We start from the raw sequence: 27,696 nt of genomic DNA, 5'->3' as shown, positions 1-27,696 counted from the left end.
CAGAGACGATGGGTCGAATGCTCTCTGTCAGTGCTGTAAATTTCTCTGGTTATAGGTGAGGACGGGATTGTAGACTTGTGATAGCCCACACATTTAAATCACCTCCTGATGCTCAGTGTCTAGGTTCATGTATGAAAATAGCCACTTGAGCGAAGTATTGAAGGGCTGTCATCACTTGCAAAGTCAAACCCTGACATGAGTTGCTGCCTTTAGGAAAGTGGTGTGTCAGAGGGGACAACTGCAGGAGGAAAAGAAAACAGAACAGACTCTGAGGAATATATTAGTCACATAAAATAGAATTAAGCATCCGAAATGAAGCCAACAATTAGATGAAATGCTGAAAGCTGCATGGTGGAGGGAAGCAGTGAGGAATTAAGTGAAAAAATACAATTTATTTGACAATACTTATGCCTTTCTTATCACAGAACCCTACATCTCAGTTGCATAAGTTAAAAGAATCAAAATTGGGATTCATTTGCTTAATTATGATTTGAAGTCTGAATTTCTCTATTCCTTGAGCTTTGGGTTGAAATCTATATAACCAGACAGTCTCAGGCTACCAAAGTATTGGTGAACCTAATGGCTCGGAATTTGCAGTAGTAATGATGGTGAGGCTGGTAGTGCGCGCCGTCACTACTATGTAAAACTGACAGCAACTTCTGGCCTCTGCAAATGTGCAGTTAAACACGGAAATCTGGAAGTTACTGTCCGTGATACCCTGTTCCTCCACTGGGTGCGCTATTGCAGTCTTCGCAGATGGACTCAAAATAGAAATCACTGATTTGTTGTGAACTTCAACTATTTACCCACTATTCTCGCTGTAAGGACCAATGAAAATGTTAAGCTTTGTTCAATCAGGATTAACTGAGTTTTTAATGGCATACTAAGCCATAATTACTGCTGAACAACCTCTCTGGCTATGATAAACTAATTTTACAAGTGTGGAGTCTCATTCCCTCAGAACAGAAAAATCTTCTTTTTAAGTTTATGTTCTGATATTTACGTATTTCCCTTAACCCCATGTGTATGTCCCAATCTTTATTTCGCTTTCTGTACAATGATTTAAATGTGATTTATAGTCCCTGCTTTTTACTTTCTGCTTTGCTGTCTGTGAGAATTCTTCAATCTGATTGGCTTCTCAGCCTGCCTGCTGCCTGCCCTGTTGCTAGATGCCACAGATCGCCTGTAGAAGGCGTCAATTTCAAACAGACATCGGAATAGAGGAAATCTGTGCTCTGGAGCCCGCTAAATCTTTGTGGGCAGCTTTTTTTCGAGGTCAACGGCGAGCGCCATTCCTTCGCTGCTGACCGCAAAATCTGGGCCATTAAGTTTAGAATGTTAGGAGCCCTGATGGTATCAGGAGATCTTCGTCAGTAAGTTCCACAGGGTGTCACATTGGGGTCTGACACTGAAGTTACACTGCTAATTCCATGTGCACCCAAAACTGCTTCAAATTGATCCAAAATTGGTAGTACAACTGTTGCCTTGGACTGAAAACTCAGCTGAACTGCATGATGCTGGACGTTAGAAGTAGCCCATAATTACAGCAGCCGCTTTGCTACAGATTTTACTGCAAGTTTTTACAATACATATTTACTTGATTTCCTTCCATTTAAAAGTATTTTTTGGCCCACTATAGGCCTCTCTGCCTCATTCAAAAATCTCTGACCAAGAGGGCAGAAAGAGAACCACAGGAAGAAAAAACTAGTATTTTGCGAAAAGAATTTTTAATATATTTTATAAAAAGTCTCCTGAAAGGGTCCAATGTTTGTTTTAGGCAGACATCAGCACCGCCCAATCTCACCAGGAAGAGGTGTGATAAATTTACGGTCAGGAGTTGGGACTCATTACCATCCCCCCATGGAGCTGCTCAAAATGCAGGAGCTGATCGGAGGGGCCCGGAAATTCAGTGCCTCAATCGTGGATACCAGGATGTCCAGGTAAATTAAAGTGGGGTGGGGGGAGGTGGTGAGGGGGCAAGCCATCCTAGGTTGCGGAGGATTGGGCATCACAGGGATTCATTTTCGTGGGACCACGAGGAACGTTAATGCTCCTCATGACCCCCACAGAAATCATTGACAGACAAACCTTTTTTATGACCTTTTCCTGTGCACCCTGCAGTGGTCCCTTTAAAGGCTACTGGTAATGGCTGCTCAGTGCCAAGTACCAACAGCCAGAACATGCATGGTGGTCCTATTGATGTCAAAGAACCCCAGTTTGCACGGGCTGATGAGGCACCCATCTGTTTCTGGTGGGTGTGTGGGCCACCCATATCAAAGACCATACCAAAATGGTAGCTGCTATAACATTAACAAGAATGTGTTAGTCAGTGATGTGCCATGATTTTCAGCGTGATACCGTACCATTCCTGTCCAGCAGAGCTGGTGAAAATCCACCCCATAGTGTTGTAGATACATCCAAACTACTCAATAGGTACTCTATTTTATGTAAGCTATGCAAGAGCTATTGATGTACAAAGTTGGATAGAAGATGCTTGTACCAGTGTAGAACCTTTCTATTACATTTTGTCCACTACCTATTCTAGCTCTGAACCAAATCCAGACAATCTTTCCTACTTAAAATGGACTACTTTGTGAGATCATGTTTCCTAAGAGTAAAGGATGGTTGACTAGGTCAGATTTGACTTTAATGTGGCTTGCTTGATGCTTTCTTAGATTTTGTTCTGAAGTAAAAGTTAGCCCAATTCTCCATCAGATAGCCTTATTCCACAATGAATTCAGCAGAGTTTTTCATCAGATGAAGGCAAGTCATACCTGTGTAGAACCTATCAAACTGACCACAAAAGGTATATTTTAGTAAAAATACCAAAAAATCAGATTTATAAACCCTTCATGTTTATATAAATCTTGTCATTATTCCTTGGGCTGTGATAGTAGTTAAAACAATAGGAACTAAGGCCTAGGAATGACAGTTTGAGATATTTATTATATGTACACCTAATACATTTGCAAGAGAATTCTCTGCCTTCTCTTTCAACTGCGGCACTAACCTAATGACAATAATTGGGTTAGTCAATAGGTTATAATAGTGGATAGAGGAATGTTACACGAATGTCTTAAGTGTTCCAATGTTGATATTGAAAATACGTATCTGATGTCTGTGCCATCCTAAAGATACAAAACAGACTCTTAAAGTTTATCTAAGGAAGAGCTTGGTGGCAAGGTCTGAATGCATTACTCATTCATACTCAGATCTTCTTCAAAGTTATCTGCCGCTCAGCCCTATTTCTGCTCAGCATGTCACTCACTGTTCTTTCGCCGTGCCTTTGAAGTGAGCAGGGTTGCCTTCTTGGGCTTTCGCACACGCTGATATCTCAGTACTTCGAAACTCTCAGGTACAGCAGCCGCACCATGTGTATCTGGAGGCCTCCTGTGGGATCAAGAGAAACAGAAAAGGGGATGGGGAAAAATTCAACTTTAACAGTTAGTCAGTCTGACTTGCAATTGTCTACTATCATTGGACAATAGCTTGCTAGAGTAAACCATCTATTCCTTGTAATATGTTAACTACAGTATCTGTGGTTGGACAGACGAGGCCTAAGATATTCAATCAAGTAGAACCAATTTTAAAATTATTCCACATCCAAGCCACATTACCTGAACTCAGACAGGTTTTTAAAGTATTCTATTTTCTCACTTTCCTCCCTCTTCATCTCCTTAGGTCTGGTTGACCATCCTACCCAAAAAGAGCAGTCGGATGATGCACTCCCAGGACTTGGCAGTGCCTATCTATGACCAATCACTTGGTAGTGTAGGGAAGTGTTTGGGTGATTATTGCTCCATCCTCATGCGAAAGTGCCTGTCTTCTGATGGGTGTTTTACCAGAACAAAAAAATCAGATCTAGGAGTCACCATGTAGGGAACTGCAAAGGCAAACCTCAACCTCTACCTGGCCACAGCATGGCAAGTTGGAGTCCAACTCACTGTGCCACTCAGTCAGATGCTGGTTCTCCCTAAACAGGAAAGAGCATGAGGGGTAGAAAATCATTATGGCCCATTTTCGGGTGCATGGACCGTGCGCCCCAACTGTGAGGCCTGTGGCTCTCCTGAAATTGGGCCTCGGACCTTGTTCGCTTAATTTGGGTGAGCTGCCAACACCTGTTGTGCTTCCACATTCAGCTCGCCTATTTTGCCTCCATGGCAACAGCCTGAAGGTAAGTCCCGAAATGGGGGGAGGGGGATAGCGGTAATGGGAGAGGGGTAATCGCAAATAGGGTGGCGCTGGGCGAGCACTCTGCCTAGAATGGGATAGGTCCGCACCTGCTCCGCTTATCGGCAACCATTTCCTGTATTGGGGCTGAAAACAGGCGTTAAGTTCCTTACATGTGTCAATGGCGGATCTAGCGCCTATTTTAGGTAGCTCCAAGGGACATCCGGGTAATGGCCCGACCAATTTTTGGGTTGGACATCTTTCAGATCTCCGTGGGTTGCGGACACTGATCCTGCGAAATGTTCTGGTCGTTTTTTGCTCCTATAACGGGCGCAATAAGATCCAGTTTTTCTATCCCATTTTTAAAAATTCTTTCATTCCAAACATTCTTTGGCGAACTCGACATGATAAAAACTGTTGAAACAGACTAACGATGGGGCACTGCTGGTTATATGCTATGAATCAACGCAATGGTTTCTTTCATGGAAACTCTGTTCCCCAGTTATGTACTTTCTTTACATCCCAATATTCTTTTGCCTCTTTTTTTGTTTTAAAAGTATTCCTACGCCACAAACCATTCGCTCAAATGAGAGGCTAGGTTGATGTCCTGCTGTTACCCCTCTGCCCTTGCTGCTCTTGAGTCAGATGCTAGGAACCCCTCGGGTGCATTTTTTTCTTTATTTTCTCTTTCCTTTCCTCTCGCTGAGATCAGGTAACTCATCATGTAGCAAAAAAAAGCCGTAAACCCAGATCCTACAACTCAAGAGACATGACAAGTCATCGACTGATTATGTATATTTGAAGTCGTTGGTATGGGGCTGGGCCAAAGAAAGCAGTGGAAATTGATCAAAAACTTTAATGAAGTTGAGCTCTGGTAGTTTCAGTCCTTCACAGATGTCAGAACGGTACAATTCTGTTAAGACTAAAAATTAAATGCAGGGAACAGTGACGTCATTTAAAGCAACAGGTTGACAGGCGAGGAGTCTGGCTCACAGGGAATGGAATGGAAGCAACAGTGTTGGGAAACCCCAACATTACCACCAAACTAGACTACGTCTTACCTGGAACTATTTCATATCATTGTTGTTACAAACACTAAACTCAGAAAAGGTTTCAGTCTCTATTTGGCATTTATCAATTAAATATATATAAAAATGGTAGCTGGGTTACAACATTCCATTTCATCTGCCCCTTATTTTGTTCATTTTAAATGACCTGCAATTAATGCAGTGACTGTAAGTGGTGCTGAGACCGGCATTAACAATGATAAACTGCCATCACGCTAACTTTAGTTCTGTACCCAAAGCTGCCGCAATAATATTAACTTGTCAGCCAACTTTGCAGTTCATCTATGAAACTACTGGATAACACAGAAGGATTCCAATTCCCCTGTGGGGCACTCATATGATGACCCAATGCTTACTCTTCCCCCCACAACACAGAGCATCATTTTGGAGATCTAACAACCCCCCGTGACTTCCCCCTCCCCACTGACCATAATTCGTGTTGATATGAATCCCTGGTACTATCATTTTGTGATAACCCACCCGTACCTTTTCCACTAACTATCATTTTGGCCACCTGTACCTTCTCTCACTGAGCAGTTTTTTGCCCGCTTCATTCCCCTTCCCTCCTCCCCCTCCCATTTGCCTCCTCCCCCTCTCTTGCTCCTGCCTTGGTCCTTGGTCCAGTTATCTCCACGCCCTTTAGCCCTACTTGACCTGAACACTCTGCTTGGTCTTGACTTCCTGTCTGCTGCACCATGGAAGATTAACCAGTAAATTTATTAAATATATTTCCTTTGTGTTCGCTAAGTTTCCTGCTCAACTAGAGTGTTTTTTTTAATTTGTTCATGGGATATGGGCGTCGCTGGCAAAGCCAGCATTTATTGCCCATTCCTAATTGCCCTTGACAAGGTGGTGGTGAACTGACTTCTTGAACCACTGCAGTCTGTGAGGTGAAGGTACTCCCACAGTGCTGCTAGGGAGGGAGTTACTATAAAGGATGTCATCATCTAAATTTATAATTAATGATATAGTGCGGAATTACTTATGGTGGGATTAACTTCACACACAGTTGTGTGATACCATGGAGTGGCAGGCTTTTGGGCTCCTGCTCATGAGTTTTAACACTGAGTAACTCCCATTACAGGGAATTGCATAGAATTTACAGCACAGAAACAGGCCAATCGGTCCAACTGGTCCATGCCGGTGTTTTTATGCTCCACACAAGCCTCCTCTCACCCTACTTCATCTAACCCTATCAGCATATCTTTCTATTCCTTTCTCCATCATGCACTTATCTAGCTTTTCCTTAAATGCATCTATGCTAGTCGCCTCAACTACTCCACATTCTCACCACTCTCTGGGTAAAGAAGTGTCTCCTGAATTCCCTATTGGATTTAGTAGTGACTATCTTAAATTTATGGCCTCCAGTTATGGAGAGAAACTGGGGTCGATTTTGACTTTTGGGTGACAAATCGTCGTGACCCGCTGGCCGGCCAACAGTTCCAGCGGTGAAGAGGCCCCCGCGGACCATGGCCTCATTTTGTGTTGGATATAGAATAGAATCAAAATCAATGGAGAGTAACATTGGGTAGCGTGTACTCGATCCCGTAGGTTACCTGATCGGTGAGTTACATTAAAATTTCCCCCTCTACATTATGTCTCTACAATAATCTCCACACTGTTAGCGCTGACTTCAGATAATGAAAACATTGATTATTAGAACAAATTCTTGGTCGCCTTTCTTAGTCAGAAGGTCAGACTGAATTTTAAAAGATTGCATAAAAGAAAATGTGTTTCTTTGCTTCAGATGCATTCCTTAGCTAATACTTCCAGGAGTGTTCTGCTGGGAATGCCAAAATAAATGTGAACAGGCCTCAGTGGAAGCATTGGCGGTTCAACAGGAAGAACTAAGTTTAGATTTTTGACTGTTACGTTAAGTTCCCATTTTTTTCTACATATATTTTTATCAGACTACGAGAAAATGAGCCCTGGGAATGGATATCTTAATTTTATTTTTTACAATCTTCCGACATCTTTATTGGAACACCATGCAGACTCCTAAGATGACTTTGAAATTTATGGTACATTTTGCCAAGCTTCCCCAGATAACCTGTCGACTTCATGGTATTGATATGCCGGTTGGACAGCTCATTAGGAGAAATTGTTTAGCCGATATGGACATCCATAACAAGGCTAAATGATCAAGGCCCCTCAGATTAGGAGATTGATGTACCAACAAACTGTGTCATTGAGTAGTTGGATGTGGGTTTACTGTCACAATTTTTTACACAAGCTCACAAACTTGGTTGAGCTGTTATTGGGTGAGGGGTGGTGGGGGGGAGAGGGGCACCACTGAAGTGCTTCTTTATAGGTAGGGTGTCACCACGAGCCAATCGTGAGCACCTCACCTAGTGGGCAGTTACAGAGCCACATGGGCAGATACCTGGATGCAGTTTGCCAGCCCTGCCTCTCAGCAGGGAATGCTGAGTGCTGTGGAAGGACCTAAAGAGGAAGAAAAAAAAATTGTGAAGCAATAAATGGTAAGTGAATGGAGATCATTTACAATACACAGTTTGTGAAGCATTACCTTCACTGTGTGCGAGGCGAGTGGCCCGATATTAACTTCTTCAAATGGGCAAGCTGCCCGTGGGGGCATAACAGGTGCTGGCAGCTTGCCTAAGTTATTGAAATGAGGCTCGAGGCCCAATTTCGGACTGGTCTTGGGCCTCCAGGTTGGGGCCCGCGCTGTCTGCACAGCCTCAATTCTGGGCCCGAATGTGGGCCAGATAAATTTCTAGCCCATGCTCTCACCAGTTGCTCTTGATGGGACCTTTGCTCAAACATTGAGAGATTGGTAGATTTAACGGGACAGTTTCATCGTAGGACTCATGAGGTCTTTGCTGACATTTCAGTCTAGGTCATATATATTGGGGCAGCCTCAAAGTTAATCCATATTACTTTGCTCAAACTTTTACAATTGAAATGAATCTCGTTAACAATCTAACATAGGTTATAAATCCTGGATAAATACGGCCAATCTCCTGCTTAATGGACTTTTCCAGTGATGACGTCATGACAATCAATTGTATTTATGACTTTTTTTTAATTAAACATGAGAAAAACATAAATTTGGCAATTAAAAATGTTTCAACACATTGCTTTAGCATGAGAAACTTCAGCTTTCAAAATACTGCTTTTTTTTAGGGGCTCCTTTATTATTACGCCATTCTTTATTCCTACCTCATTATAGTTCTACTTTAGCAGCAGAAATGGAGTCAATTATTGTAGTGTGGCGGAACCAGCATCATGATTATGTATTCTGAAATCAAATTGTTTTGGATGTCAATGTGTGGAGACATACAGACCAGAAAGATGTCAGGTTTGGTCCCTGGTTTGCACTGAGTTAGCATCTCAGTTGCTGTGGCGGCAGGTATGCTACAATTAGCCTCAGTTCCCCGGGTCATGGAGAAAAAGAAACAAACTACTCCCGATTGTTACACAGTAAGAACTGTTGGAAAGTACAACAGGCGAGGATGAGATCAGGCTCAGCTATGATTCTCACATGCTGACAGGTTAGGTTAGAAGGATGGCCACTTAGATGAGGTGCCAGAGAACAAGTGTGGAGGCCAACTCCATTGTGAGTCATCGCCTTCAGGATGTGAGGGGACGAGGGGGAAATGAGGGGGAGGGAAAGAAAATTCAAAACAAGTTGCTCTAATTGCCTTTAGTCCAGACTTTTAGGGGTAATTTTAACCTAATTCGCCAGGAGGGAAAACCCGCGGGATTGGGTGGAACACCCGTTTTGCACCCTGCCCAATATTACTCTCCATTTTCAAGTGAGCGTAAAATAGGACGGGGTGTAAAACCAGCATTGTACCCAATCCCGTCAGTTTCCCCATGGGCGGATTAGGTTAAAATTGCCTCGACCTTGCTCAGTCCCAGAAGTGCTTCATCCCAGATGCTAATATCTCCTTCTTTATAAGCCTGATAATCCTAGGCAAAGTTGGGAACTTCAACAACTGGCGTTAAGCAATTCAATGCATTCTGAAAGGAGTTAAATTACTATAGCATCAGCCTCCAGTGGCAATTCCTCACTGCTGTACACATTAGTTAAGAAAGCAACATGAGGCACAACACCCTTGGGTAACATTTATCATGGATGCCACTTTGCAAATTGAACCTTACTGATTCCATATGACTTAATATTGGTTATACACTGTCAGCAATCCAGTTGTATCTATTTTATTAAGATTGAGTGGACCTCCCTCAAACTAGTATGTAATTTCTAAACATATCAAAATAGGCATCATGAAATACAGATCTAATATTAATAATCAAAATAATTAGGGTGTAAAGAGTCCATCTACATTGTACAATAGTAGAGATGTAACATATGTGTATTCAAAATATTTATATATTCAGGACATAGAGCACTTATACAACACAGAAGTAAAATACATTTATGTTAAATATTTTCTGTGCAGCACACTTAATAAAATGTATATTTTGCATAGAAAATATTATAGGAAGATGTCTGTTGTTTGCAATTTATAACAAACTGTCAAAAGACACATTAAAGCTCTCTCTATATATAGCCAGTGGAAACCTCCCCCTCAGAGACCATTATTTTAAATTGTACATTTCATATGCCTGCTGCAAATAGGCCAGTTGTGATGTTACTGAAACCTTCAGAGGTCATATCTATTTTTGGTCACTGAAGAAGAAATCAAGTCTACAACCAAGTGAAACAGAAATGTTTCAATATGAGAAAATCATGTCCAGAAAAATGTATGTGATTTATTATTTAAGGAAAGCGTTTAGGGGGATTTATCTGGTGGTGTTGGTAGTCAGCACATTGCCTTTACACCCACAGGACCTAGTTTTGAATCTGATCAAGACTAATGAGGTGAACAGCTCCTCGCTAAAGTGTAATGTATAAATATGAATATACGAGTATAAAAGCATGTGTATGATCCCAATGTACAGTGGAAGTCTCCTTTGGTGACTCCTATTTTATGTTGCTGTATATTTATGGCTGGAAGGGCACTTAAGTGGTCTCAAACATGTTCTTGGTGTAATATGACCCAACAGCACCAAACTGACCATAATTTAGCATTAAACTGGTAGTCTCGCAGAGAGATACAAAGAAATGTTAAAAATGGCTCTGGTGCAACAGATGCTCTTCTGAGTTGAGTTTAAGGCAGAGATGAGACAGTTCTGTTCTGGATCTGGACCATGCAATCTTTGATGTGGGTTGCTTGATGCTTGTATAGGTTTGAAAAATTGGAAGAGTTCCATTTCCTAGCACCAACAACCTTCACCTTGCAGAGCAGATAAGGTCACCATCCCTCTTGCCGCTACACAAACTAATTGTATTTTTCATGGTTCTTTTTAGATTTCGTATTTATTTATCCAAGTAAAAAGTCATCAGTGACAGAGGCACAACTGCATTATGGGGGAAAAATTCAGTTGTTTGCGTCTCCCGTTAGCGCCTTAAGAGGGCGCCAATTGGGGCGCAAAGCAACTTGCGCCCGGGCGCGGCGATGTTTTCGTCGCTCGCGAAATTAACTAGACATTTTGCAGCGGCGCTAAACACTACCGCCATGATCTCCTGCGCTGGCAGATCGTGACATCATTCGAGTGCGCAACGCCCCGGTAGCGCCCCGGACCGGATATTGAGTGGCGCCCCCTGCCTTACCGCCTGCCGCTAGCAACGACAGGTTGAGGGGAGCGTTTTGCTGTCAGGAAGGGACTGGGGGAGCGTTATTTAAAGGCGACCACTTCCTGCCTTTTTTTGTCGGTGACATTTTTGCACCACGCAGTCAGAGAGAGAGAGAGAGACTTCTGGAGAGATTCAACGCTGTGTGAAGGAGTTTTGGGTACTGAGCAGCACTTTGCAGGTTCATTTTGATTTGCCCTTCCTTGCTCCACCAGCGCTCTGAGGTAGCGCCTCGCTCCTCGGCCTTTGTGCCTTAAGACAGGTGTGAAGCGCCTGATTTAGCGCTCCAATCACCTCCAGGGGCGATAAAAGCCAAGTTTGCTGTCGGAGGCGATAATTAGCACCAGGCGCTAAATTTTGCGCACAGTTGATAATGGCGCCCCAAACGGGGCGATACTGAATTTTTCCCCTTTTGTTTCTAACTTTTGGTAATCCTACTGCAATTAACTGATCATTTATTTTAATTTACACAGTGGTGCTGTAATACTAATAACTTTTGGATAGGGTCAGGAAGAATGGTCAAACAGCCCAAAAGCTCCATTCAGAGGTTCAGACAAATAATGAAGTGGCGACCTTGAGTCAAGCATCTCACTTTTTAAACCTCGGTTTGTAGGTTTATGGAGTTATTTGATGGTTAATTCTTAAAGCCCATGATTATATCTGTCCTCTCAAAATGACTCAAAGCAAAGGTAACAAAGGTAGACATACTGGCCAAGTTTCTTTCACAGACAGCATTTCAGGGCAAAATTTAGCCAAAACACTCTTTTCACCTACTTGTGTGTGCTCATCAAAGTGAGGGATGTCGGTGACGGGGGGCGGCGGGGGGAAAGAAATCATTTTCCATATTTGCAGTGATGGAGTCATGCGTTACCATTCAGAGGTAATACAAGGATGCTCCCAGGCTACTCTGTTACGCGAGATAAGCCTGAGGAATGCACCTGCTATTTCATGTGCGTGGTAGTTCCATGTCCTGCTCTTAATCCTCCAGCACAACCCTGTCAAGGCAAAGTTTAAACTGTCATGCCAACCCAGTGACTTCTCCATGAACTAATTCTCCACAGCCTGCTCCACACAATTTAACTCTGGCCCAAACTGGTCCATTTTGTAACCTGCTGAGCATAAAATGGCTTTATTGTAGACCTGTTTATGTACACTAACACACACATGGGAGTGTACATCAAAATGGCAAATAACTATATCCCTGGCAAAAGTGAAAGCACTCCACTTTTATCATTCCTAGTGACTTATTAGAGAGCAGCATTTTCAGGGTCCAGGAACAGGTCCCCTACCCAACCTTTTTAATTGGGGAATGATGAAGGGGGAGAAATAACTTCAAAATGGGGACGAGGAATTAAAATAAAATGAGGTAAAAATTAGACTTAAAGGGAAAGTGATGTTAACTGTCCAAAGCTACTCTAGATCTCACCATGATTTTTTAAAATTTCAGGCTAGCAAATTTCCTATGATTTTTTTTATACAGACTAACAGATTTCCCATGATTTTTATTTTGTACCGATGAGTGGATTTCCTGTAGCGTTGCCCATGGTAGGCTGGAGGATGTGCTGTTTTAGAAGAACAGGAACACAATACCATGTAACATGGGTGACATGAATCAGTCATTCATGAAAGAAAGACTTATGAAATAATACTGAGCGGCCTGCGGGTGGCACTGTCCAGGGAGAGTATAAATACTCAGGCACAGGCCCAGCTTGCACAGGACATTCTTAACAGGAACTAGTGAAGGACACAACTAGACCTCCATGTTGTAAAACAGTTGATTAAAGCTTTGTTTAATGCTTAGACCAAGTGCCTAGTAGTTTTCTTACGTCAATGGGTTTTACTATTCTGTTGCTGAGGTGTAGCTATGGGAAATTGGTGGTCCTTCAAGGCCACAAGACCTTGCAAAGAGAGGCTGAATGGACTGGGCAGATACTCAGCTCAATTAGAAGTGCGGCTGACTTTCTGTTTATACTTTCTCTTGTTTGACATAGAAATTTACACATAGGACAATGACGTCTGAAGTCTGAAGGACAACGTGAGCACTAGATGCAACATTTAAGGCATTGCTCATGGTGAGTCAGAAGGTACACTGTTTTATACTATGTCATGTATAATATATAATCAAGGCACTGATTTATGGAGCTAGAATAAATGACACGGGGTAGGTATGTGCCTGGGCCTTGTTTTCAAGCCCAGAATTGGCACTGCGCAGCCAGCGTGCATCACTCACATGAGCGCATCTATGAAGCATATTGATGGGGGCTCCTCAGTATCATAAAAAAGGTGGGCTGCCAGCGTGACTAACACTTTGATGGGTGGCTCGCCTAATGTGGGGAGGGGCGGGAAATCAGGCATCTCTGACGCCATTTAAAGGCATCCTGCACCTCTTAAAAGGGGGGTGTACTGCGACTGCAGGAAACATATTCAATTCAACTTGCCGAAATGGCAGGTGGACGAGAAGATGGAAGGCCCCCCCAGTTTTCGGACGCTGCACTGGAGATGTTGATGGAAGTGTTGGTGGAGATGGTGGGTAGGAGGAGAGATGTCCTCGTCTCACCAGGCGGTAAAGGTCTTGGGATAAGCTGCTTGGTAGTAGTGGGTAGAGGTGGCAGTGTGCATCAGTGCCAGCAGCATACCCCCGTGAACCTGGCTGCAATGCAAGAAAAAGTTTAATGACCTGACAAAGGCTGCGAAGGTAAGACTCCTAACTCTTATCTGTCATTACTCTCTGCTTAACACTGCATTAGCTTTAGCCCCAGCACTCACAACCCTTTCCTCCCCGATTACCAGTACTCTCCTCCAATCACTGCAATGCACTTCACTCCTTCTGCTCTGAATACCACTCTCTACACCTACTACTCTCTTCACTGTTACTGCCTTCACTTCCTCACTCCTCTGCCACCCTTCACACACCAACACCACTATTTTACATTGATCTGCATATCCTCAAAGCATCTCACTAGTCTACAGTGAACATTCTCCCTTCTTTCTTGCAGTAGAAGCTCGCAAGCATTAATAGGGAGCAGGCAAGAACATGAGCACCTCTATTCACACCTTTCCCCTAGTCGAAGAAGAGATCGTAGAGATCGTGGGGATGGGTCGCGTCAGGGGCGTTGGGGGTGGCAAGACTGGAGAATGCATCCTGCAGAGTTCTTGGCCATCTTGTCCTCTTTCCCTTCTCACTGAAACCTCACGCTCACAGGCTCTGCAGCTGCTTTCAGCAGCCACTCACCTGTCTCAGCTTACCCTCGACACCAAATGTTAACCCTTGTTCCTCTCTTCCCTTTCAGGTGTAGCACATGTAGAGCCTCCAGTGGTCAACGAGCTGGAACCGGGCCATAGCTATGATGAAGACACACTGCCACTCGACCTTACCGTAGCAAGTGTCAGCTCAGAGACTGGCACCCTGTGTGGTTTAGAGGCTAGGCTAGCCGGGTCTGCACACGGAGGCTTACGCAGCACTAGTGCACAAGTGTACGGACATAAGGCGGCTCAGGAAGCTGCTCGTCGGAGGGAGAGCTTGCATCCTAGCCCTGCTGCAGAAGGCCGAGATGAAGATCTCGAGGGTGCAGCCTACAGAAGGTGGCTATACACCAGGAGCTACTGAGCAGCACTGGCTCCATGAGATAGGCTTAGGAGCCCGATTTCCATATTAAAAGGGACCTTTCGCCTGAAAGTCCCGTTCGCCCATCTCCCCTGTGCTCGCTGACCTACACTGGTTCCTGGTTAAGCAGTGCTTAAATTTTCATCCTTGTTTTCAAATCCCTCCATGGCCTCGCCCCTTCCTATCTCTGTAATCTCCTTCAGCTCCACAATCCCCCGAGATATCTGCGCTCCTCTAATTCTGCCCTCTTGAGCATCCTTGATTATAATCGCTCAACCTTTGATGGCCGTGCCTTCTGTTGCCTCGGCCTTAAGCTCTGGAATTCCCTGTCTAAATCTCTCTGCCTCTCTTTCCTCCTTTAAGACGCTCCTTAAATCCTATCTCTTTGACCAAGCTTTTAATCACCTGCCCTAATTTATCCTTATGTGGCTTGGTGTCAAATTTTTTGTCTTAAAATACTCCTGTGCAGTGCCTTGGGATGCTTTACTATGTTAAAGGCGCTATATAAATACAAGTTGTTGTTGTTGAAATAGGCAGGCGCTTTGGAAACCCATCAGTAGGCCCCGTTCAAAATTGAGCCAGCTTCCTTGCTGGTGTCACAGGAGGGTGAGTCTACAACCCCCATTTTGAGGCTGTTACCGCCCGGTTAATGCAGGGCAAAGGCGGCCAAAATCGACCCCCATCTGTGGATATTGAAGACAGATCAGATTTGGCTGCAATGCCCCATAATCAAGAAGCCTGCTGACATTCACTGCTCGGCTTATAGGTGAAGAAAGGCCACTTTGCCAACACACTGAATAGTGACCGGCACCTGTGGAACTGTTCCTCACCAAGAGGTAAATGTTTCCAGGAGAGGAGAAAACCATTGGAAAAAAGGAGTAGAAAAATGATCTGTTTGAGAGAGGCAGGTTAATGACATAGCATCAGGGTTACTGACAATGTGATCTGGAATATCAATCATACACTTATGGTATTTTAAAGCTACTAAATTAAAAAGTGTCAATAAAATTTAGACTATCATTTATTTTACAGTATAGTTTGTGATCAAACATACTGTATTCACAAATAAAAACAGAAAATGCTGGAGGAGCTCAGCAGGTCAGGCAGCATCTGTGAAGAGAGAAACAGAGTTAACGTTTCAGGTCGATTACCTTTCGTCAGAACTCATTTGAACTCTGACGAAAGGTCATCGACCTGAAACGTTAACTCTGTTTCTCTCTTCACAGATGCTGCCTGACCTGCTGAGCTCCTCCAGCATTTTCTGCTGTTATTTCAGATTTCCAGCATCTGCAGTATTTTCTTTTTGTAATACTGTATTCACAGTTCACTCATTAATTTCTGTCGGGGATCTTGATGACATAAGGAAGTCAAATCTGGAGGAAGATGTGGAAGGAGTTGATAGGTTAGTGGTGTCAGGTATTCCAGATTTCAACCAACCAGCACTTGGTGTTCTTGTGATATCTTCCAAGGGTGAGAATGGCAAGTGTAAATTTATTCATATTTAACCCTTTCTTTTTAGATAACTTTCAGACACATTTACCAGCCTGTACATAGCTCCTGTAGTAAAGATGTAAAATTGAGCAAATGAAATATACTGAACACAAATCATGCAGGTATCAATTGTTTCACATGCACAGTTTAAAAAAAAAAATCCCGTGCTATAAACAAGCCAGGTTCACTGTAGGAGGCAAGTTTACAGAACCACTTTCAAAAACATTTCTGTATGTCATATACAGCATTATTTTGACTCCTGTCATAGCTACCAGAGAGGAGATGGTCCATTTGTTCGGCCTTGATTCAAAACCTATAGCAGAAGTGTTCCAAGAGTTGGTGCTGTCCAGTCTCTTTCATTACTTAATGTGGGTGATTTGTTAGTTAATCTGAAGGACGGGTTGCTCTTGCTTTCACAGGAGTGTACAGTCTTTGGGCAGGATTGAAAAATGGCTCTCGCATAACATGGACTAGAAAGGTAACGTAATATACTGTGGTGTGGGCTATATTACCAATTAGATTTGAAGAATGCTTTCAGGTGCCATTCTTTGCTTATTTGAAATCTATGCCACTTCCATAAGGTAGATTACATGATTCATAAAGACAAAACCTTTTTACTTTCAACAGACCCATCAATCACAGATAGCTTATATTGCTTTTATTAGTTTATGCAATATCACCTCATCGGTTCAAAATAATTCCACGGAATTTCTTTTGACAGTCCCTAACAATTTGCTGCAATGCGAAATTAATGACAGTTAGTAAATGATTACACTGCTGTGCAACAGAGCGTCACTTGTATGTGTCTAACGACATAAAGATTCATCTACAATGGGCTTCACCATGCTGACAGAGGGGGAGGAATGGCAGGATTAGGGAAAATGCTTTGGAACAATCACACTGAGCCACTCAGAAGACAAATGCAACAACGTTTAACTAGCGGAAGCATGCATTGCTTTAGCAGATGTAACTTTAAAGGGGAATACTTGAACTTCCAACAGCGCCAGAGTTTTCTTTCTCAAGCGATTTTTTTCCCTCTGTTTCGCGAGAACAGAAGACGATAAATCCAAGTGGATCAAAAGTGAGATATGTCATGAAAGAGGAGGCGTTTCGAAGCAACAATATGAATAGAGGAAAACATATTGATGTTTATTGTTGCCATCTGAAATATTTCATTTCAGAAAGACAAACACAGCAAAGTGTTTTTGGACCATTGGCTTGGCACTTAATTGGGTACGATAGTGACAGTGCATAACAGCCCTGGGAAATTGCTGCCAGCCCTCCATGCCATCAGGAACTGAAGACTGAATTGTGCAAATATCGCATCAAAAATACAGCATTGTTTATGTTGTGCAATTTACACTTATAGGTAGATCCCATTTTTAAAGTATGTGCATTTTCATTATGACATATTCACTAAAAATCTATCACGTTGAACCGCAGAACAAAGAACTGTCTTATTTGAACACATTATGCATAGTATAATGTTAAATGGCAGGATGGTTTAAAAAATGAAATAGATGTTTGTGATTGGGGAAATATTTCCATTTTTCTTGGCAACTGATTGATGGTAGATTTTGCACTGCGTTTTCTTGAACATATTACTGTCTTTTCAAATTTTATTCATGGTTAAATTTAGCTGCCAGCTTTGGCACACAATCAAAGCATACAGCACAGAAGGAAGCCACTCGGTTCATCGTGTCTGTGCCGGCTCTTTGAAAGAGCTCTCCAATTCGTCCCACTCCACTGTCACAAAGTTTAAAAGAAATGGAAAATGTAGTAGTCCAATAGGACAATGGTTAAAGGCATTGATTTCCTGTGTGGTGGTTCCTGACCCTCCAATCGGCCAACCATACCAACGGTGGCTTTTATTTGTTCTTGATGTGCCCTGGTTCATATAATGTCTGACCACAAGGATAGGTGGAGTGGCTAAACAGGGAAGGGGGAACAAAAATGAAACAGAATGCCGACCAATTTGAGGCCCACCTTGAGCAGGGGGAGCCTACAGCAACAACGTTCAGGTTGCGAAGAAGCTGCGGACTCACATTCCACGTCCATCCAACTGAATAGGGCAGAGAGTTCATCAATTGGAAATTAAGGAGAAATCACATGGGAAACCAAAAAAAAGGAAGGAAATTGAACACAAAAATGGAAAATGATGGCAGGTAAAGAACATTCCAAGTATTGTATTCCCCTTTAAAGGAAAAATGAGTTTAAAAGCCCCACCTGCTGCCCCCCCCCTTTCAGACATGGATTCGACCCTTACCTATTGAGGTGTTGAGGACCTGGTCACAACAACACTGCCGTGATAGCTGAGATTAATCAAAAACAAAGCAGTTAAGACTCTGAATGATCCATTTAATTTGAAGAATATTCATTAAACGAATGAAGACATTCAGGTACACGAGCAGAATGCTCAATAATGTCAGTGGGTTCTGCATACACTGCAACTGACATCAATGGAAATGGAACAGGATCTTGGACAAAATGAAAAGACACTTTCAGGTCATTTTTAAGAAAATAAATACGGAGTTTTCAAGCACAATGACAAGACACGATAGCTTTACCTGCAACTCACTCGAAAAGGAGTTCACTGGGAAAAGGGGAAAATGGAATACTTATGCGGTGATTGAGAACTTCAGGCAGCCTTGGGTTATAACGTTTCAAGATTGATTAATATCAACCTTCAAACTCATATTATCACACCCTGATCGATTGTATCCAGTCGAGTGGAGACCTGAGCTACGAGTCCTGGAGTTCATATTGTGGCAGAGGACAAATTCAAATCAGCAATAATAAAGCAAAGCATTTTGGCTGACATTTCCTTCTTATCTAAAGGAGAGAAGAGTATATCAACAGCCTCAGTATGTGCAGTCACAAAAAGAAAGACTTGCATTTATATAGCGCCTTTCACGACCACCAGACGTCTCAAAGCACATTACAGCCAATGAAGTACTTTTGAAGTGTAGTCACTGTTGTAATGTGGGAAACGCGGCAACCAATTTGCGCACAGCAGATCTAAAGGTACAGTATCCTCCTGTAGTCCCTCCAGAATTATATGCAATACAATACATAGTTTGTTTGCTTTTCAAAGGCCTCTGATAAAGTTCCAAGAGTACTTTTTAATTTCCTTTTCATTTACATGCTTTCCTTCTTCAGCTAGGCTCCCTAATGAATTCACACTTGTGAAACTGTTCATAATAAGTATCTGCTCATCAACGCAATTGTAAATAATTCTTTGCACTTATTAGGAGTAAACAAAGCAATCCTAGGTCAAGTGGGCACAGAAGCAATACACATTGTTTCCTACATTGGTCTGAAAACGCTGTTATTCCATAGTCTTCTGTAACCCTTTCCTTTCCACCAACTGCACTAGTGTGAGGTTTTCATGCTTCATACTGTCTATGCTTGTGCATTACCCGGGTAAGGAGATCAGCGTCAATAAGAAAATGTTAAGCGGAGTTTTGTCCTTTGGGTTCGATTCCACTAAGAAATGAACAAGAGACTGCCGAAATTTACCTCGCTTACAGCTTTTAACAGGTGTAAGAGACAGGAGACCGTCGCTCCATCTCTCTTGGCCTTGTGTTTGAATTCAACCCAGGACTGAATCGAAATTATTCCAGCCATTTCTGAACAACATGCCATCCAGAGCAAAAAGATTATTAGCATGGACTTATAAGAACATATTTTAGAATTTGTGGGCATAACTCAGGACTTCTACCCCAGGCATTTTTTAATTCCTTGATGCTAACGTTTGGATTTCCATATTTAAGTTCACGCCCCTGGAGTTTTAACATCTGAAATGATGCATCCACATAACGGTAAGGGCTGGTGCAGACATGCAGACCAGTAGTCACGTATGTAGCAGATGGGAAAAAAAATCTAAGTATCATCCCCAAATGTAAAGAATCAACACAGCTGGCATAACATCCTCCCTGCTGAGAACAAACAACAGCTGCTTATGGGACCTATTTCTGAAGATAAAAACCTAGTGGTTATATCAGTGTTCAGGGCAAGTGAAGTTGACATTAGTAGTACTCCAATATTTACCCCAGTAAATTGAGAGTGTAAGGCAGCTACCAACCTGTCTATTTAAGATTAATATGCCCATAAGGCTGGTAAGCAATTACTGTTTCTGTAGGTTACCTGTGAACATGGCATAATGGGTCTCAGAGGTCTGGTATTACCGTCTGAAAGCCAACTCAAGCCCCAAATATTCCTGATTGGCTTTCTATAAAATACAAATCTCCCCAAACTATCCGGGAGGAACCCTGAGAACCTGTGCTGAATGTTCTGGCTCCTGGTGTTACAGGTAAACTTTCTGACTGTACTGTTGGTCCAACCTGTCTGGATTGGTGATTGGCAGAAGTGATTTGGTCTCCTCTCAGATGTCTTGTAGGATATAGCAATGTCTGATTAAAAATAGAGACTGCAGCACCTTTGCCGGTGACGGGTTTATTTATTTATTTCAGCTATGCCTTACAATTAAAGAGAAATGTGTGACTGTCTCAGTATACAGTTGTACATTTCTTGCTTACTGATTCATGCCGGTTATCATAACCGGTAATGTAGGAGGTGTGCACACAGCCAATACTCATGGAAAGGAGGGACGTAATAATGACTCAAATTGTTCACACCCCTGGAGCAGGCCCCAGACCACACCATGCCGTCAATTTCACCAACAGCAGGCTTCACACTTGGCACCAAGCAGCTGTTCTGGGAACGCCGACAAGCCCACTACACATATGACTACAATTCAATGCAGTGTAGGGGCAGCATTCCGCTCCGTTCTTTATGACGGTGATTGAAAATCTAGTTTCTTTTGCTATAGCAGCAAGCAAAGGAAGCAAATCAGTTTGAATCCAAAATAATGTTGCCATGTCTGATCTATCACAGCTAAAGGTCAAGGTAAATGTTTTTGTGGATAAGAAATATACACAAATTGTTCTGGATGATGGCACGGTTTGATCTGTGAGATCATTACCAGTTCTTTATTTAACATCTAGAATAATAAATCCGAATGCACATCATCCGTCAGTTCCATTCTATGATAAGGAGACAGAATATGGGCTCTCGTAGGGGAAGGCTTTCCCTGCTGATGTTTGTCAATCCTCACTGAAGAGATGGAGCACATCTGTGGCTCTCTCTCTTCAAGTGAGAGCTGGGCCTGTTTCTGGCAAGGGTGGATATTAACTCTTACAAAAGGTAGGTACTGCAAGGAATTCAGAGCCAGAGTGATGTCCTGGACTGGTTTTGATCGCCTAGATGGGTCGGAGAGGAATTTCCCAGATTTCCACCCCCCCCCCCCCCAAATTGGGCTTTTATCTGTTTTTTCACCTCTCCCAGATCCCATGGTTTTGGGTGGGGAGTGTATATATTGTGATACACAAAGTATCACCATCGGGTGGGACAGGCTGCATGGACCAGAGGGTCTTTACCTGTCTGCCATTGTTTGTGTGTTCGTAGTACCACGCCATACTCTGTCTAGTAGCTCGAAAAATATCTCCATTGCTGATTAGCAAGTGCCAACTTTCCTTGGATACTGATGCACCTAGCCGAATACATCAAATAATATCCTGCCAGCAATTAAAAATGCTGCCTTTTCAGTTGACAAATAAGGGGGAGGGGTGGGGGTGGGGGAACCTCAGTATTGAAAACAAAGATTACCGAGCTACATACCAACTGAAGGCTAAATGAAAATGCATGCACAAACTACATTTGACTATGAAATAATATTTGAGGGGGAGGTAAGCAGGGTCTCTTTATGGTGGGATTGCCTTTAAAATTTCACGCCTGTGATAGTACATTGGAACCGAGTCGATCTTCCAGAGTAGACTTGGTCATCTTATACCTGCAGCACAAAGGTCAGCAATACTCCAGGGAGCTGCTGACTCACCAGGCACTTTAGCTTAGTGATGGAACATGGAAAGTTATATAGGGGCGGTACTCTTCCCACTCAGCGACATTTAACTCTGCAAGCCGATGCTCTAATGAAGCTTGGCAGAACCAGGAATGGGAAGCTTACCAGTGGCTTATGTTGGTAAGCTACACAGTTTTAGCCAAATTTCAGCAGCAGTCCCACATACACTCAGAGAAGGGGGTCGCTAAACCTTGGCTCTTGGCCTACGTAAGATGCCAGTGTCCCTGAGGAAAGGAGTACGCACTCCATATCTGGCAAATACAAGCTCTACTTATGTGGATTTCCAAGTTGAGCCTCAAGCATGATGATGGGTTATGTGTTTCAGATATGGAAGAATAAAGCCTTTCCACTTGTCCTTTAAATATTTGGTATTTTTCCAAATGAAAGTTTGTATCTTCATAGTAAATTTCCAATTATTGCACAGCATAAGCCTTGTTTTACATCACCAGTGGAATGCTGGGCATTGATCAGACACTGCAAGAGATGCTCTCTAGTTCAGCTTGTAGCTTTTTTATTCTCCACAACTTAAATCCGGGACCACAGTAAAACACAAACTTGTTAAAGCAAGGGAATGGGCCTTCTGGGTTCCTGAAACTAGCCTGAGACTGATAAAAAATCATTTTCCCATGAACTCCATCAGTCACTAAAGAATTGCAACTTCCCTCACTCAATACTAGATTTAAATTGCTTTAGACAAGACAGCTTTTGGGTGGAATTCCTAACACAGTAATTCTACCACAAGCTGCCAACTTAACCTGGGATCCTAGAATAGTACAGCACAGAAGGAGGCCATTCGGCCCATCGAGTCTGCACCAGCTCTTTCGAAGAGCAATCCAGTTAATCCCACACCCCCGCTCTTTCCCCATATCCCTGCAATGTTTTTCTCCTTCAAGTATTTATCCAGTTCCCTATTATTTAGAAACAAAAATTATGAAGAACAGAAGAGGGGGTTCTCCTAATTTTCTAGAGCCTCCATTTTCTTTTCAAAGCAGGCCTGTGGATTATATTACTGACGAGCATTGCCACCCACTTGCAGCCTGGTGCCCTATTTTTTGAAGCAGCACTTCAATAGGCTGACTATCATTCCTGTCACTGTACCGTACCTGAACCTGGAACTTGAACTCTCAGAGGCCAGTGGAACAGGCTGAATTAATGGTGCACAACCATAATTAAATCATATATATTATGAAAAACATATCCAGAGGTATTTGGGTAGGCATACTTTCTATAACACTGAAGAAAGATTAATGAGTTTTTCCCCTTTACTAATAGCTCTCAGCTACAGGAGGGTCAGTGAAGACAGATATCCACCAGGGGGGAAAAAAAGGATAAATTAGTCACTTTAACAGAAATATTCAGTTTTCCAAATTATTTTTTGCATCAAGCCTGCAAACCGAAGTGCTTAATTATATTAATTGTTACCCGAGATGAAAAAAAAACACTTAAGGTGAACTCCACCATTTTAAAAATAGACAATATGGAAAATATATATGCATGTACAATGGTGAATGGGTGGTACTTTAGAAGGTGCAAATACATTAGAGATCAATAAACATTCCTGGGATGAGGAAAAAACTGGGCCAGAAACTGGAGATAGTACAAATTTGACTGGGTGTCAAAGGTCTGACTCACATTTCTAATAAAATGGGGCAAGTTGCTGAGCCACAAAGTGTGAATATACCATTGGTGCAGCAGTAATGTTGCCAGTTTGGATCTACCTTATGTTCTATGGTGGGGATCAGCCTGAGTAGTACATTATTTGAACCCTGGGTAGTTTGCTCATCCCTAAAATGTCATTATGCATCGTAAAAGAATTTTAGCAGCAATAATTAATAAAGAAACAAACAGCTGATAATCTTCCAAAATTACATTCAAGGCCATTTTATAGATTACAATACAATATACCGTACAGTATAAAGGAGTCTTAGGGAAAGAATTAGTCCATTGACTCACCCTGAGAACCGAAGGTGTAGATTTGAGATAATATTTTAAAAATTATGTTGGGATAAATGAATTGTAATGTTTTGTGATTAGCAGCGTGGAAGGAACAGGTTGACCTTGATTAGCTCTGATTAGATATCAGAAGCTGAAGCCCTCTCAGCTGATGAAAAACTTGATATGGAAAGAAGAAATCTTGGCACAAAATCTATATGCCGTGAGTATTTAACAGAATATTTACTCTGTCCACTTAGATAATCTTCATAGTCCCCTGTTCATTTCCTTTTCTTCTCATGCATTTGAATCAGTCAACACACGAGGATATGCTGTCCCAGCCCAACCCATCCCATTTCCATGTGCATTTCCCTAAAAATAGACTTGAAATTCCAGTCAGGCTGAGAATGGTCCTGCTGCAAACAGCAGTTTGGAATATCTCTGCTTTAATGCAGGATCAGAGAGCCATCGCCTGATATGTAGGATGGGCAGTTTCCAATTTCAAGAAACTTCTGGACTTCTAAAACCAAAACAATATATATCCCCATATAAATACTGAATCATATCAGAGCTAGGAATAGGTAACTGTGAACCAAATCATCCTAATATAAGGTACTACAGGACACATACAGTGCCCCGTTTTGCAGCTCTATTTTTTATCCCATCTGTCAGGAGCACTGGTTAGAAAGGTAGTATGAAGGAATCTGTTATGTTAAAGACACCATTTTGTGGCAAACAAACATCTTCTTCAGGAAACTGCAGCAGCAACTTTCTGGAAGATGTCCAAATCAACACAGACCCACAAGGACTCTCCGTGGCTGGTAGAAGTTGGAGTCATGAAGACAGTTATCTGTTCTTTGTGTAGTTCTGACCTTCTGGTAGCTACATCTGTCTTACAACCATATAAGCAGTGTTTTTTTTTAACCTCTCCTCTAGATGTACTCATCTTATGTTGCGTCTTAAGCCCACCATAGACGTAATGAGTGAAGGCCATGGATATCTCAGCCACTGGTACCACAAAGACAGCGCAAGTCTGTGGAATGCTGAGCGAATGGAAGTTAATGTAAATTAGGGGTGAAGTTTATGGAATGCAGGACCTGAGGTAATGGTGCAGCTCAGGGATCAAAGCGAGAGGTCATAATGCAGAGGTAGGAATTTGAGGGCTGATCATCCTACTACTAAGCTGTGACTGTAATGTGAGGTCTTTTGCAGCCTTCACATCACCAAATGTCTTGTCTGTGAGTATGAATTCCTCCACTAAATTTATAAGTGTAAACTCCAGCGACTAGGATTCTCTTTCTGGCACATGGACAAATAAGGCAGGTTTTATCTATCCCAACACCCACTTCTCCTCCTCTATTTTGCTAGATCTTTTTTGTGTTATCTAGCTTCTTAGTTTATGAGACTATGACAATCGTGCTTTCTAATCAACGACCAAGAGATGTATGTGCAGTGAGGCAATTGTGATCATGTCGTTTCTTTCCCTCTCTTCACGATGAATTGCTTGGCTGAAATTGACAATTGTTCTCAATGGGGCAGATGAGCTTGCATGACTGGCACCCCAATGAAATATGGGACCATCTGGCTGGAAGGCAAGCACTCCACTTGGTACCAAAGCCACCGACAGCATTTTTAGAAGTTTAGTAACTTCAAAGCTCAGATCTGAATGTTCTGAACTCTTCTGAGTGACAATGTTAGAATTGGGGACAGAATTAATGAGAAAATATAAATATAAAAATACACATTTCAGATCATCTTAAGATTTGTTAAAGAACATACAGCATACTTCACTCTAAATGGAAAGTCACGCTGCTTGTCACTGCGGTGGCTCACTGCCAGTTATCCTGTGAAAAGGTATTATTGTATTGCATTGGCTCTTGAATGTAATTTTGTGATTGATTATCCTTGTAAATACACTTTGATTTATAAAAATAAATTCATAAAGCAGAATAATTTGGCCTCCAGCAAGCACCCATACCATATTTTACATTGATTTGGTTTGGTTTGGTTCAGGTATGCTACGATCATCATAGATTAGAAATGACTATTTGCAATATTAGTGTAAGAATGATTAACACATATGCATGAGAATTCTATGTCCAATGTTGTAATAGATGTGCCAACTCATTGAAAACAAGTGGATTAATACCTCCATTAAAATAGCAGACAGAGGAATGTCATAAAGTGTATATGGCGTTCTTAGACTAATGTGGCAGACAGTAATTTCTAGGATCATTAGCATTTGTGAGTAGACTGTTATCTAAATACTGACAGTAATTTCAATGGTAACCCATCACTTGTGATAATAGAGGGAAAACGCAATTGCATGGGAGCCACGTGCAATTGCTACTACAATATCAAGGCAATGTTATTGTCTATATAACCACTGGGCATTGTTCCAAGTTGACAATGTTATCGTCTGTATAACCATTTAAGTACCATTTCTTCCATTAAAAAACCCCAACAAATCCTGACATATGTTGCTTAAGTGGCTTTTGAGCAAAGGTTCAACAACAAATAATCTTCTGATGATTTACAATTGCGTTGCATCCTTATCCAAATTTAGAATGTTATGCAGTCGTGACATCATTCAAGCGTCTATTTTTGGAAGCCCCCTTCCCTCCCCAGCTCGACATTAAGGACCAACTTTATGAATGTGCCTTATTGGCAAGGAGCCGAACCTGCTCACTGCCCATCATTTACTGTCCATCAAAATGAAGGGTTGGGGAATCCTGGGCAATATGGGGCTGGGGCTGCCACCAATAGCGCTCATTCATAAAACTGGCTGTTATTTATCCTCTATGTAATAAGCCAACATATTTAACAGGATCCTGCGACAAACAGCAACCACGAGCTTCCTGTGGAAACTGCCGAGGATAAATTTCAAACATCTGAGTTTCAAGGATACTTCCACCCTAACTAAAAGCAGGCAATGTTGAAAGGTTAGTCTCAACAACTACATGCCGTTTAACTGGGCTCTGGGGGATTAGGGTTGGACCATTATGCCCTTTTTTCCCCAGAGCTGTGCTCTGGAACATCCATTATATCATCTGAGGAATAGGACAACTGTGAAATATTTTGAATGTTTGAACCGATGTATTTTCGCTCACGTCTAGTTTCTAAGTGCCATACCTGTAATGTGAGAATCACCCACTTCAGCGGAATGAAAGACTTATATTTATGTAGCACCTTATCATGTTCATGTACAATTCATTGCTTTCAACTGTAGTGGCAGTTGTTTTGTAGGCAAGCACTGCAGCCATTTTGTACACAGAGATGAAGTGAATGACCAGTTAATCTGTTTTTTTGTGAACAAATGTTTTGAGGGGTGAATGTCGGCCAGGACACCTCACGGACACTCAGCCCTTCGAATAGTGCCACTGGATCTTTAACCGCCACCTCAACCAGAATAAACAGATGGAGTGCCCCAAGTTTAACGTTTCATCCTAACTATGGCACCTCTGACAAATTCCCTCAGTTCTGCACTCAAGCATCAGCCTAGTTTATGTGCTGAAGTCCTGGAGTGGGTCTTGAACCCACGAGCTTCTGACTCAGAGGTGAAAAAGGCACCAACAGATCTAAGCTGACCTTTTCATAAGGATGTGCAAACGTCAGCTCTCATTTTTCATAGCTCACACGACAGAGATTCTGCCTGTGAGTCTATATGAACGTAGTTCATCAGAAATGGAAGGATATGTGGCACTGAAACTTCCTGTCTGCTGAACCCCATAATGATAATAATAATATAAATTAATGTTTTGGACACAATTCTGAAAAAGCAATGCAGAATGGTATTAATCCCCCATTTGAAAAGTGGATGAACTAGATGCAGTTTCTGACACCAGAAGCTTTG

At 42.2% G+C, this 27,696-nt stretch overlaps 1 protein-coding gene across 1 annotated transcript in view; it reads right to left on the bottom strand.

The window, feature by feature from the left end:
* igsf9bb (immunoglobulin superfamily, member 9Bb) overlaps positions 1–27,696 on the bottom strand; it is an 831,812-nt gene that overhangs the window by 8,558 nt on the left and 795,558 nt on the right. Inside the window, exon 19 of the mRNA XM_085967995.1 lies at positions 3,269–3,390. Coding sequence (XP_085824121.1) covers positions 3,269–3,390 — 122 coding nt within the window. The remainder of the gene's footprint in view (positions 1–3,268; positions 3,391–27,696) is intronic.

The sequence above is a fragment of the Somniosus microcephalus genome, chromosome 26 (assembly GCF_052327205.1).
Source record: "Somniosus microcephalus isolate GS21.2 chromosome 26, FLI_Smic_1.0, whole genome shotgun sequence".
NCBI lineage: Eukaryota > Metazoa > Chordata > Chondrichthyes > Squaliformes > Somniosidae > Somniosus > Somniosus microcephalus.
This window is presented reverse-complemented; position numbering and strand designations above follow the sequence as displayed.